Source organism: Callospermophilus lateralis, chromosome 2 (genome assembly GCF_048772815.1).
Source record: "Callospermophilus lateralis isolate mCalLat2 chromosome 2, mCalLat2.hap1, whole genome shotgun sequence".
Lineage (NCBI taxonomy): Eukaryota > Metazoa > Chordata > Mammalia > Rodentia > Sciuridae > Callospermophilus > Callospermophilus lateralis.
In genome coordinates this window covers 6,529,238-6,543,418 of record NC_135306.1, presented here as the reverse complement: position 1 = coordinate 6,543,418, position 14,181 = coordinate 6,529,238, and the positions used below count along the sequence as shown (strand labels likewise).

At 40.0% G+C, this 14,181-nt stretch overlaps 1 protein-coding gene and 1 pseudogene across 4 annotated transcripts in view; one reads left to right on the top strand and one right to left on the bottom strand.

Annotated features, from left to right (window-relative positions):
- The window catches only part of Nup188 (nucleoporin 188), a 55,775-nt gene that overhangs the window by 26,247 nt on the left and 15,347 nt on the right, over positions 1 to 14,181 (top strand). For all 4 annotated transcript variants that reach the window (XM_076845315.2, XM_076845314.2, XM_076845313.2 and 1 more), the window contains 10 exons: positions 100 to 189; positions 5,161 to 5,226; positions 6,524 to 6,643; positions 6,901 to 7,027; positions 9,813 to 9,965; positions 10,157 to 10,283; positions 10,557 to 10,644; positions 10,737 to 10,813; positions 12,176 to 12,290; positions 13,933 to 14,053. In XM_076845315.2, the coding sequence (XP_076701430.2) occupies positions 100 to 189; positions 5,161 to 5,226; positions 6,524 to 6,643; positions 6,901 to 7,027; positions 9,813 to 9,965; positions 10,157 to 10,283; positions 10,557 to 10,644; positions 10,737 to 10,813; positions 12,176 to 12,290; positions 13,933 to 14,053 (1,084 nt within the window). The remainder of the gene's footprint in view (positions 1 to 99; positions 190 to 5,160; positions 5,227 to 6,523; positions 6,644 to 6,900; positions 7,028 to 9,812; positions 9,966 to 10,156; positions 10,284 to 10,556; positions 10,645 to 10,736; positions 10,814 to 12,175; positions 12,291 to 13,932; positions 14,054 to 14,181) is intronic.
- Positions 1,366 to 2,081, bottom strand: LOC143390678 (proteasome subunit beta type-6 pseudogene; annotated as a pseudogene).

The following is a 14,181-nucleotide window of genomic DNA, read 5'->3' as shown; positions in this document are numbered from 1 at the left end:
TCCCTTCCCATTTGTTTACAAGTACTATATTAACACAAGGGAATTATGCTGAGTCTGGAAGGAGCTGTAAACTAATCACCAACTCCTTTGCCATTCCAGTGTACCACAAGTACTGCCTGCATGTGTGTCTATGGCCTCCTTTCTTTCGTTCTGACCTCGTTGGAGCTGCACACGCTGGGAAATCAGCAGGTCAGTGTCTGTCTTTCCTGAGGCTCTGTCCTACTCAGCTTAGCAATCAGATTTCTACAGCTCCCTCTTTAGATCTTATATTGTGTTTTTCACATGTTAATTTGTTCATTGCTGTTTATATTCATTTATAATTTTTTCCTTTTATTTATTTAATTTTTTGGTAGAGGGGATTGAACCAAGGGTGCTTAACCACTGAGCCAGGTCCCCAGCCCTTTTTAGTTTTTATTTTGAGACAGGATCTAAGTTGCTTAGTGCCTTGCTAAGTTTCTGAGGCTGCCTTTAAACTTGTGATCCTCCTGCTTCAGCCTTCATAGTTAATGAGATTATAGCATGCACCACTGTGCCCGGCTGTATTCATTATTTATTATATGAATGATGTATGTTAATTGTAGAAAAAATAGAAAATGCTGATAAAAAGAAAAATGTAATCCTATCACACAGATTAACTTCTATGGACATTTTGATGTGTTCTCTGCTGTTTTCTACCTGTATGTACATAAAAATATAATAATTTTTTTTAGAAATAAAATCATAATGTACACAGTCATGTTTTGGTATCTCGTAACCCCTGAGGATATTAAAATCCACTGATGGACATCCTCTAGAATACTTTAATTTAAAGTGATCTCTAGGGGCTGGGGTTGTGGCTCAGTGATAGAGCACTTGCCTAGCATGTGTGAGGCCCTGGGTTTGAGTCTCAGTACCGCATATAAATAAAATAAAGGTCCATTTATAACTAAAATTTAAAAAATATATATATGAAGAAATAAAGTCATCTCTAGATTACTTATAATACAATGTAAACAGTATGTAAATAGTTATTATGCAGTCTTATTTAGGGAATAATGACAAGAGGAAAAAGTCTGTAAATATTCAGTATAGATGCATTTTTTTTTTTTTTCCTCAAATAGTTTTGATCTGTGGTTGGTTGAATCTGCAGTTGTGTAACTGTAGATAGAGAGGGCCAACTGTATACTATTTTGTAACTGCATTTTTAAAATTCATCTATCCCAGACATCTGTGGTTGTTTTTTTGTTTGTTTGGTACTAGGGATTGAACCCAGAGGTGCTTATCTACTGAACCACACCTCCAGACCTTTTTTTTTCTCTTTGACAAACTGTTTATTAAATTCTTTTCGGTATGGGGTGAATATTATTACATCTTAGAATCCCAGACTCAGGGAGGTAGTAAAGTAGCAATGGTAAATTTGGGTATCTGGTCTCCCAAAAGTACCTGCTGCTCTACCCCCAATTCTTCAATGGCTGCCAGACGGATCACCCCTCCACTGGAGCCATCCCGTTCCATAGCCAAAGCAAGAGCATTGGCAGTGAACTGCAGACACTCCTCCTTAGTCATGCCTTCATGGTGGGTAGCATCAACATAGCCATAGATAAATGAACTCTCAGAGCCTCCAATGGCAAAGGACTGCCTTACCGTCATTCCTCCCATGGGAACTGAGTATACCTGTCCTCCTTCTTGAGGATCCCAGCCAGCAATGATAATTCCCGCCATCAGATCCTCCCGGTATTGGTAACACATCTTCTTAAAGAGTCTGCTGTGTGCACCAATGGAGGCTCATTCATTTCAATGCTGTGGAATCCAAGCTGATAAGTGACAGCATCTGCTACAGCCTGGGTGTCAGCTGCAGAGTCTGAACGGCAGCAGAAAATATGGTCATGAATAGGAGTCAGCTTGTCAGTCACTAGATCGGAGATATAGGACCCAGTGGTTGTTTTGGAGTCCGCCCCCAGAACCACACCCCCGTCAAATTGCACAGCCATGATAGTGGTCCCTGTGGAGACTTCCTGGTTTTCCCAGTCTGGGGCGACAGCCTCCCGCCCCCAGACGGGTGCGGGACCCTCTCCTCGAGCAACAACTAAGGTGGCCGCCATCTTCCTCCTCTGCTGCCACAAAGCAACTGTCATAAAGCGCTCTACCCCCAGACCTTTTTATTTTTCATTTTGAGATAGGATTTCACTAAGTTGCTGAGACTGGCCTCAAACTTGCAATCTTCCTGCCTCAGTCTCCAGAGTTGTTGGGATTACAGGTGTGCACCACCTTGCCCAGCTTACAGTTGTTAATAAGTTTTCTTCATTTTAATAAAAATTCAACATTTTTAAGAAATACTAAATTTCAACTTGTACCAAAGTAGAAAAAGTTGTATAATTAACCTTTGTAATCCCATCACCAGCTTCCAATATTTATCTACTCAGAGCTAATTTTATTTCATTTCTACTCCTTCCCAAATTCTTTTGAAGCAACTTCCAGATGTAGTATTTCATATCATTTATGAATATTTCAGTAAAACTTAACTTTTCAACTGTTATCACACCAAAAAAAAAAAAAAAAAGCACTCAGTATCTTCAAAAATGAAGTCCAGGTTCAAGTTTCCAATTGTCTTATATATGTCATAAATTTTACGTAAGTTTGGGTTGGGATAAGGTTCAAATATTGTAATAGGTTGGTGGCCACAAGTCACATGGCTATTTAAATTTAAATGATTGAAATTGAAAACTCAGGTCCTCAGCATCATTGGCCTCATTTCAAGTGTGTTAATGGTCATGTCTGGTTAGTGGCTTTCGTATTTGAAAGCACAGCATACCTAGAACCTTCCCATCATATAAAATTAGGATGTTGTCCATTGTTATCTGTAAATTCACTTTCTTTTTTTTTTTTTTTTTTTTTTTATTGGTTATTCAAAACATTACAAAGATTTCAGAATCACATCGGTTACACATCCACATTTAATTCACTTTCTTTTTAGTGCTGCTGACAGTTTTGTTGTTGATTCTGACATTGTTCCTGGTGACTACCTCATTTTCTGGATTTTGCTGATTGCATCCCTGTGATGCAGTTTAATATATTCTTTCATCCTTTGTATTTCCGCTAAGATCATTTAGGTTTGACTTTTTTTTAAAGCAAGACTGCTTCCTAGATGATGTTTTGTACTTCCATCAGAAGTTAGTATTGGTTGTCTTTTTGTGTGATGTAAGTACCTATTGATGTTCATTGTCTATTAGAAGTGAAAATTGCAAAATGGCACTTTAATTCTGTCTTTCCTTTGTTTATCAGTTGCAACATTTCTATACATTAACTATTTGGTACTCTGTTATAGAATTCTATACATACCTGCTTCTTTTCTTGTATTTACCTGTTTTCTCTAGCACCCTCTCAAGGTATCTAGTGGGTTTTTTTTTTTTTTAATATCAGTATGAGCTCATAGATTTATTCTATTTATTTATTATTTTATTTTTTAAAATATTTTTAATACATTTATTTTATTTATTTATATGTGGTACTGAGGATCGAACCCAGGGCCTCACAATTGCTAGGCAAGCGCTCTATCACTGAGTCACAACCCCAGCCCTATTTATTTATTTTAAAAAAATATTTTTTACTTGTAGTTGGACACAATACCTTTATCTTTTATTTATTTTTATGTGGTGCTGAGGATTGAACCCAGGGCTTTGAACTTGCTAGGCGAGTGTTCTATTGCTGAGCCACAACCCCAGCCCAAAATATTAATTATTTTTTTTTTTTTAATGTGGTGCTGGGGATTGAACCCAGGGCCTTGTGCATGCAAGGCAAGCACTCTACCTCCAGCCTGAGCTCATAGATATAAACGTACTGTGTTTTTCTTTTTCATAATATCTTTATTTTATTTATTTATTTTTATGTGGTGCTGAGGATTGAACTCAGTGTTTCATGCATGCTAGGCAAGTGCTGTACCACTGAGCTACAACTGCCGCCCTGCTAGCTGTGTTTTAATCTGTGCAGTTATTATTCTTAGGCTGAGATTGCCCTATCTTTGGTTAGTAAGGACTTTCCAATTGTCTTCTGAATTCATTTGACACTACCCTTTTCTGTTTTGATAGCTCTATTGCTTAAGGTATGACAAGATATTACAGGATTATTGTGTAGGATTCTTGTTTCAGACCTAGAACCTGCTTTCCAAGTTGTTCTGGTTCTTTTTAGTGGGAAATGATATTTGATGAGTATCCTTAAAACTAAATCATTGTATTCATTTTCAATGATTAGTCACTTGTTTTGTGAACTGATGGAAATGTCTTATTATTGGATAAAAATGAGATTGGTACTAATTCAAAGAATCAATTCCCCAAGCTCTGGAGCATAGAACAAGCTATGCACACTTCAGGAAAATTCTAATCACAATGGAAGGGTCTGGTCCTATTCTATGCTTGGAGAATAGATATAGCATGTTGTAGGAGTCGTGGTGCTTGGTTTAAAAAAAAAAAAAAAGACTCTGTAAGCATTTATTAGATGCCCAGTGTGTGTCTAACTCTGTACTAGGTGTTAAGGATAAAAATATTAAAAAGATATTGTTTTGTTGTTGTTGTTTTGGTTTGGTTTGGTTTGGTTTTTTTTTTTTTTTTTTGGTACTGGGGATTGAACCCATGAGCACTTAACCACTGAGCCACATCCCCAGTCCCTTTTATATTTTATTTGAATCAGGATCTCACTAAGTTGTGTAGGGAGAGCCTCTCTAAGTTGCTGAGGCTCTAAGTTGACCTCACGATCCTCTTGCCTCAACCCCCTGAGCCGCTGGGATCTTAGGCGCGTGTGACACCACGCCTGGCAAGACATTGTCCTTGCCCTGCCTGTTAGGAGCAAAGTAAAGGTGAGTCTAGTAGTAATACCTTACTTATATACTAGTTTTGAATTTGTAGCCAACTTGCTTTTATTCCTTACACTCAAAATAGTAACATAAGCTATTTTTTTCCCCATTTTACAAACGAGCATGTGAAATTCAGAGAAGTAAATGTGTATACAGCATACACAATATGCACCCTGGACAAAGTGTGATCTTATTCTTTAAACCCAGAATTTTTTGTAACATATATGGAGATGTTTATTGGTGTTTTTATGTGAACAGAATACAGTAAGGAAAAAAAAAAAAAAAGACACAACTTCAACCAGGGAAAAGGAACAATTTCTTCCCTCCCCCAACAGGATGTAATTGACACAGCGTGTGAAGTCCTGGCGGACCCTTCTCTTCCAGAACTCTTCTGGGGAACAGTAAGTATGTTGGAGGGAATCATACTCTGACATTACTCTGGACCAAAAGGATTTATCAGACATTTTGTGAGAGGCTTTATATTTGGCTTTTGTATGTATTTTCTCACTTAATTGTCAAAATACTGTGAGGTAGATACTGTTATTGATGCCACATTGTGTATGATGAAATGTGATGCCTAGGGATATGAAGGGATTCCACCAACGTTACACGGCCAGAAAGAGACAGCAAGGACCCAGTTCTATCTGACTTGAGTCTGTAGCCCAAATCATCAACCAATGTGTTATCACCAAGTCTTTTTTCATATTGACAGTCTTTCAACAACCAGGATTCCTAAAACTTTTCTCCATGTGTATGTGTGTACACTGGGGATGTAACCAGAGCTTCTCTACCAAATTTATCCTTTGAGACCGGTTTTTACTAAGTTGCCCCAGCTGGCTTTGAACTTGTAATCCTCCTGCCTCAGGCTCCTGAGTCACTGGAACTTCGGGCATATGTCTCCATACTTCACTTTTGGCTTAGGGTCCTGCAACTCTTCTTTTTTTTTTCTGTGTATGTTATTCTCTTTCTCCTGAGATGCTATTTACTGTTACATGGATTGAACCCAGAGGTGCCTCACTACTGAGTCACATCCCCAGCCCTTTTTATTTTGAGATAAGATCTTGCTCAGTTGCCAGGGGCCTCACTAGGTTGCTGAGGCTGACTTTGAACTTGCAATTCTGCTGCCTCAGCCTCCTGATGATTCCTTTTGAAAATACTTAGAGGGTTGTAAATAGATCTTACCAAGTCATCAGTGTTGTGATTGGTTTGAGCATTTGGAAAGAATGGTTTTTCACCAGCACTGGTGTTAGCATTGACAGTGACTTCAAACGTCTGTTTTCAAACCTGTACCAAAGCCAGACTGATCTGCCTGTGTGTATTAACCTCTTTCTCCTGAGTTGCTGTACAGATGCCAGCAATATCCCTGGTAGAAGCTGGTGTGAACCAGTATGTAGATAGAGCATCTTTGCTTGTGTGTAGTGGCTAGCTGCTGACGTGTTTTAGGGTAGTTTTCATGTCAGTGGAAACATTGTACTAAGGAACAAGTTACCTTCTCATAGAAAGGGTGACCAGGAAGAAGAGATCACTGGATAGACTTAAGAGCTTTTCAGATGCCAGTTAAATCAAATCCCAACTGAATGTTGTCCTTTCTCAGTGGGGACATGAAAGTCTTAGATTATTAGGGAAGGATTGCTTCTAGACTTTCTGAGGATTATCAGGCAGTTCTGAAGAATAGTGACTTCTCCCCTTCCGCTGTAGGAACCAACTTCTGGTCTTGGGATCATTCTGGACAGTGTATGTGGAATGTTCCCCCATCTCCTTTCCCCACTCCTGCAATTACTCCGAGCCCTGGTATCAGGAAAGTCCACTGCCAAAAAGGTAAGTTGTTCAGTTAGCTCCCTAAATAGAACCTGAGATGCTGTTCAGGAGAGACAACTGTCTCTGTGGAGAGAGGGGAAAACTTGAGTGGAGATTAGGTAGGAGAGCAGAAGGCGATTCCAAGATGATCTACAGTGGTGGACTGGGAAGGAGTTTGAGGAGCAGTTTACACAGTCTGGTTAATAGAGCAGACTTGGGACCCCCATGAATGTTCTGTAGGTAAATGTGTGATTGAGTTTCTTTCTGCATGTTGCCAGGTGTATAGTTTCCTAGATAAGATGTCTTTCTACAATGAACTCTACAAGCACAAGCCCCATGATGTAATCTCTCATGAAGATGGAACTCTTTGGAGAAGGCAGACGCCCAAACTCCTATATCCTCTGGGTAAGGAGATCCTCAATGCCGCAGCCTTTTTCACAGCAGCTCTCCTTAGACCACCTTGCTGCTGGGTTAATCCTTTTGTGTGAGGGATTATAGAACAGCTCCTTGTCATCTCACTGTGTTTGATGATTCATGGATAAATAATTAGTTTCTCTTTCTCTCTTTTTGTGTGTGTGTGATATTGGGGATAGACTGAGGGCCTCATGCATGCTAGGCAAGCACTCTACTACTGAGCTGCATCCCCAGCCCAGTTTCTGTTATCTGTTTTACATCATTAAATTGTTTTTTTTTTTAATTTTGCATGCTCATTGTAGAAAGGTAAACAATGCAGGTCTATTTTAAAAGTCAATCTCATTTCCATCCCATCTCTGTCAGACACTCAATGTTAAGAATTTTATGGGGGGGGCTGGGGATGTGGCTCAAGTGGTAGCATGCTCGCCTGGCATGCGTGCGGCCCGGGTTCGATCCTCAGCACCACATACAAACAAAGATGTTGTGTCCGCCAAAAACTAAAAATAAATAAATAAATAAATATTTTTTTTTAAAAAAAGAATTTTATGGGGCTGCGGATGTGGCTCAAGTGGTAGCGTGCTCGCCTGGCATGCATGCGGCCCGGGTTCGATCCTCAGCACCACATACAAACAAAGATGTTGTGTCTGCCAGAAACTAAAAAATAAATATTAAAAAATTTCTCTCTCTTTAAAAAAAATATTTAAAAAAAAGAATATTATGTATATTCTTTCAAATATTCGTTCTTTTAACAAACTCATTCTGCAAGTTGGTTTTCTTCCCCCATCTTCCCCCAGTACTGGGGATTTAACCCAGGGGTGCTTAAACACTGAACTACATCCCCCTACTTTTTTTGTTTTTTATTCTGAGACAAGGTTTCACTAAGTTGCTGAGGCTGGCCTTGAACTTGTGATCCTCCTGCCTCAATCTCCCAAGCTGCTGAAGTTGCAGGTGTGAGCTACTGTACCTGGCTTGATTTTCCCTTATACGACTCTTGACTCATTATTATTACTACATCATTATTATTATTCTGGGGATTGAACCAGGGCCTTGCACATACTAAGCACATGTTTTACCACTGAGCTGCCCCCCATCACCTTACTCATTCTTCTTAGTAACCATATACTTATCCTTGATGTTTCATAACTTTTTATTTTTCTCCTTATGATCAGGACATTTAGACTGTGTCAGCGTTTTGCCACTATAAATAATATTGCATTGGATGCACACATACATCCTTGTATATTGGTATTTTCTTTTTTAATATTTATTTTTTATTTATAGGTGGACACAATATCTTTGTTATTTTTATGTGGTGCTAAGGATAAAACCCCATGCCTCATGCATGGTAGGCAAGTGCTCTACCTCTGAACCACAACCCCAGTCCCTTGTTATTTTTTTCTTTTAATTTTTGTAGTTGTAGATGGACAGCATGCCTTTATTTTGTTAAAAATTTTTTTAATGTGGTGCTGAGGACCTAGTGCCTCACATTTGCTAGGCAAGCACTTTGCCACTGAGCTTCAGCTTGTGTTTATTTTTAGTAGAATCCTCCAAATGGGATGATTGATTGGGTAAAAGGATATATATATATATATATATATATATATATATATATATATATATATATATAATTTTTTTTAGTAGATGCCTACTATTAGATGAAATGAGTAAACAAAATGTGGGATATACATACAAAGGAACATTATTCATTCTTAAAAAATAAATTCTTCATGGTGGTATAGTTCAGTAGTAGAGTACCCACCTAGCATGTTTGATGCCTTGGGTTTGAACCCTAGCTCTGTCCCCCTACCCCAAAAAGAGAAATTCTGCTGTATACTACAACATGGATGCACTTTGAAGACATTTTGCTAAGTAAAATAAGCCAGTCACAAAGGACAAATGCTGTCTGATTCTACTCATGAGATACTCAGAGTTATCACATTGCGAAACAAAGTGCAGTGTTGGTTGTCAGTGGCCAGGAGATGAAAAGAATGGGGAATCATTGGTGAACTGGTGTAGCTTCAATAGTGCAAGATGTACAGCATAAGATTGGCGGGTGTGTGGGGAGATGGCTGTACCACAGTGTGGCTGTACTGAATGCCGCTGAACTTAATTTGATCTTAGGTGTGTTTTACCATGATTTTGAAAAGGTTGTTCACAATTTTTTTGTTTATTTGTTTGTTTTCCTTTTTCCTTCCTTTCTTGCCTGGATATTGAACCCAGAGGTGCTTTACCACTGAACTATTTCCCTAGCCCTTTTTATTTCTTGAGACAGGGTCTTGCTGCTAAGTTGCTGAGGTTGGGCTTGAACTTGCAATCCTCTTGCCTCGGCCTCCTGGGTCACTGGGATAATAGGTGTGTGCCACCATGCCTGGCAACAATTGTTTCTTGTTTGTAGTGAATGTGTAAGAGTGAGCAATCATTACTCTTGAACATATATCCCAGGTGCTCAAGGAGTATAGTGCAAAGAGGGCACAGCTTCTGCTCTAACTTGTGTCACCAGTAATGTGCTAGGATCCAGGCACTGGTTGCCACAGCTTACTTCTGTAGTTGTTGAGGTGGAAACCACTTTGCATGCAGCTGGTTTTCAGACACATAGGAAGAATCACTTTTCCAATGAGAAGAGAGTTTTTAATTATTCTTTAAAGGAAAAAGATGTAGGAATGTTTGGTACTAAAGAGAGTCTAAATTCTGTGTTTAAATGTTGGTGTGTGGTACAGGAGTTGACTCCTCTTCCTTGTCTTCAGATATTAGGCAGATCACTCTTCTTCCTTCTTAGGTGGTCAGACCAACCTTCGCATACCTCAAGGCACTGTGGGCCAAGTAATGCTGGATGATAGGGCTTACCTGGTGCGTTGGGAATACTCCTACAGCAGCTGGACCCTTTTTACCTGTGAGATTGAAATGCTGCTTCATGTTGTTTCAACTGCAGGTATGGTCATCTTTTGGAGACATCTCTATGGGGAGGGAAAAGTGGTCATGCTCAGAGAATTTGGAATTTCAAGATAAAATTCAGAGCTATCAAGGTTGGGAATGTCTGATTTGTTTTTCTGGGTATCAGAGACCAATAAGTGATATTATGAAGTTGTTTTCTGTGAGGTTACAGTCTGTCTTTCCCCTCAGATGTGATTCAGCATTGCCAGAGAGTGAAACCCATCATTGATCTGGTCCACAAGGTCATCAGCACAGACCTGTCTATAGCAGACTGGCTCCTGCCCATCACGTCCCGTGTCTACATGCTGCTGCAACGGTGGGTCCTTCATGGCAAGCGTTGAGCTGCCTGGCTGAGCTCATGTGATTATTTTCTTGGGGTCCAGGAGCCCAACCACACACCATCTGGATTAAAGTTCACGCATGTTCCCCTATTAGAAAGCCTGGCGGAAGTCTTTCTCCAGCTGGGGGCTTTTCTATTTCTATAGCCCCACTGACAGGAGGGATTCCGGGAGAGAACCGGAAAATAATGTGTGATAGAATCAATTGTGTTATTCATCTTTCTGAGTGCAGTGCTCCATTCTCTAACCAGGTTGACAACAGTGATCTCTCCCCCTGTGGATGTCATTGCTTCTTGTGTCAATTGCTTGACAGTTTTGGCTGCCCGGAATCCAGCAAAGGTGAGATGCCAAGTCTTCCTGACAGTCAAGCAGTGTCACACTTGGCATATACCTGAAGATAAATGCACTTAACTTTTCTTTTCCTTCCTTAGGTCTGGACTGATCTTCATCACACAGGTTTTTTACCATTTGTGGCCCATCCTGTCTCCAACATGAGTCAGATGATTAGGTGAGCCAGGTCTTGGATTGATAGATTTTGTTCACTAGTGCAGGCTGTTCTTGGTTCAGGTCCAGCCTGGCTTTATTAGTTTGAAAGACACTCCCTATCCACATATTCTGTGTACTTCTGTTCAGCCCTTAGACCTGAGGGTGAGTGAGGACAAACTAAAGGCGAAGAGGGCACAGGAAGCACAGAGCTGCTCTCTTCTCCAAGGACACAATAATTAGTCCCAGTTTTTAAAGTCAGAGAAAGAGGGGAGGAAGGGAGAGGGGCAGAGGGAGGGATGGATTTCTCATCCAGCTGTGACTGTTAAATATTTGGGAATCTGGGGCTGGGGATGTGGCTCAAGCAGTGGTGCGCTGGCCTGGCATGCGTACGGCCAGGTTCGATCCTCAGCACCACATACAAAAAAAAAAAAAAAAACCAAAGGATGTTGTGTCTGCCGAAAACTAAAGAATAAATATTAAAAATTCTCTCTCTCTTTCTCTCTCTCTCTCTCTTATTTTTTTTTTCATCTTTTTTTTTTTTTTTTTTAAAGAGAGGGAGAGAGAGAGAGAAGTTTTTAATATTCATTTTTCAGTTATTGGCAGACACAACATCTTTGTTTGTACGTGGTGCTGAGGATCGAACCCGGGCTGCACGCATGCCAGGCAAGCGCGCTACCGCTTGAGCCACATCCCCAGCCCTCTCTCTCTCTCTCTTAAAAAAAAAAAAAAAAAAAAAGTGGGACTCTACTCTCAGCTGAGAGAATCCAGAGGTTTCTGGATCCAGAGACATAATGTCCTCTTTTTTTTTTGCTTTTTCTGCAGTGCTGGTGATCAAACCCAGGGCCATTCCATTCTATGCACGCACCCTGCACCCCCAGGCCCCCGTCCCCGACTGTTAACCACATTCACTCTGTTCTTTTCCTTATTCCATGGGTACTACTTTGCAGGAGACTGGTTACTACTCCACAGACTCCATCTTACTCTCTGAATATTCTTTCTTTGCTCTCTCTTGCCTTTAAAACAAAGATGTTTCTCTGATGCTTATTTGATTTTTTTTAATACATTTATTTTGTTTATTTATTTTTTATGTGGTGCTGAGGATCGAACCCAGGACCTCCCACATGCTGGGCAAGCGCTCTACTGCTGAGCCACAACCCCACCCCCTAATTTGATTTTTAACTTTAAACTTCTTGAGATTGTACATCAGTAAAATATGTTCTTAATGTTTGCCCTGGTTTCAGATTGCCTGGGTTTGTTCCCCTTGTAAGAGCATTTGTGTTTTATGCCTGAGCATTTAGACAGTAATGAGAATGCTTTTGGCTGTAGGAACTTGAAACCTTGAAATTTCTCCATGAGTGTTTTTTCTCGGCTTCTGTCTTCCCAGTGCGGAGGGGATGAATGCTGGTGGGTATGGGAACCTTCTGATGAACAGTGAACAGCCCCAAGGCGAGTATGGCGTCACTGTCGCCTTTCTCCGCTTGATTACCACCCTTGTCAAGGTACGGTCTGGTCATATGATTGTGAAATAGTTTTCTTGTCCCCTGCTTCTATAATCAGGTTATGTGTAGGAAGAACAGTTGTCCTAAAGTTATGGTGGCCATAGTTTCTGTGTATTGAAAACCTATTGTATATATTAGTATGATCGAAGGTATATAATTATGCAAATATATTTAATACTCAGAAGGCTTAAGGGATAGACCTCAAGGGTAATGCAGTACCTTTTAAGCTATTTTGACTATACCCCAGGGTAATGTGTACATTTTATTTTTACATCCCAGTTAGTACCTGTGTGTGTGTATGTATACTCCAGGAGCATAGTTCACAGTGCAGTGTTTGCTACCTAAGAAGCGTTCCTATTTTTCCTCTTCAGGCCCTTCCTCTTCTTTTTCTTGGTAGTACTGGGGATTGAACACAGTGGTGCTCTACTACTGAGCTACATCCGTAGCCCTTTTTATTTTATGATATTTTATTTATTTATTTTAAAAATTGTTTTGTAGTTGTTGATGGACCTTTATTTATTTGTTTGTTTGTTTGTTTATTTATTTATTTATATGTGGTGCTGAGGATCGAACCCAGTGCCTCACACATGCAAGGCAAGTGCTCCATCACTGAGCCACAACCCCAGCTCTAGCCCTTTTTATTTTGAGATTAGGTCTCACTAAGTTGCCCAGGCTGGCCTTGAACTTTTGTGATCCTCCTGCCCCAGCCCCCTGAGTCAGGTTTGTAGGAGTGTGGTATTGTGCCTGTTTCCCTTTTCTTTGTTTGTTTCTTTCTTTCTTCTTTTTCTTTCTTTTTTTTTTTTTTTTTTTTTTTTTTTAAGTGAGTTGTGACCATAGGCTGATCTCATAATTAGTAGATCATAACTCTGAAAAATACTGGAATAAGATTAAGAGCAAGGATTGGAGTTGGATAGAATTAGGTTTACATTTCAGGTTGATCATACACTGGCTCTATGACCTTGGACAAGTACAGAATGTCTTAGAACCTTTCTAAAATAGGAATATATCTCTTAGGGTAGGTTAAAGGATCATACATGAAAAACACTCAGCACACTTACTACTTATAGCAATCTATGAATGTTTGAAAACATAGGAACAGTTGATGCAAATGTCTATGTAAATAAAGAGTCACAGTTTTAAGATAAGGAAACTGAAAAGGTACTGTTAGGACAACAAAGTTGGGGGTGTCAGATCATAGTGTATTCCAGTGATGGGGTTGTGATTAGGGATAGTTGCATATCAGTGAAGTTGACATTCTTTGTCATTGTTATCCTATGTCCTTTATGTTTAAGATACCCCTGCCTTCAGGTAGCCTTTCTTCTTTATATAGGCACCATTTTTCTCCCACTCTGGGTCATAGGATTAGGTCTTGTGTATACTAGGCAAGCTCTCTGCCAGTGAACTAAATCCCCATCCCTGATGTAAGCACCTTTTATGACACTGTCACATTGTCTTTTTAATTACTTTTTCTGTTCTAGAGAAATCCACAACATGGACTCAATTGAAGTAGGGAGATTTTCTGTTTTTCACTGAAGGATAAAGTTTGCCTATGTTTTCTTTGGACCCACATGTACTTTTGGAGTTAAATCATGAACAACTTTTCCTTCCATATCAGAGGCCCTCACAGAATGGTTTCCTACAGGGGCAGCTTGGTAGTACCCAGAGCCAAGGCCTGGTACCCTGTGTCATGTTTGTGCTGAAGGAGATGCTTCCCAGCTACCACAAGTGGCGCTACAACTCCCATGGTGTGCGGGAACAGATTGGTAAGGATAGCGTGCTTAGGGCAATCCTGGGCACTTTCTGGTTCCCCGGACATCTTCTTTCTCTCCCTTTTGTGGGATAATGGCGATCACACAAGGCCACATCATTATCATATCTTCATTGGAGTCTA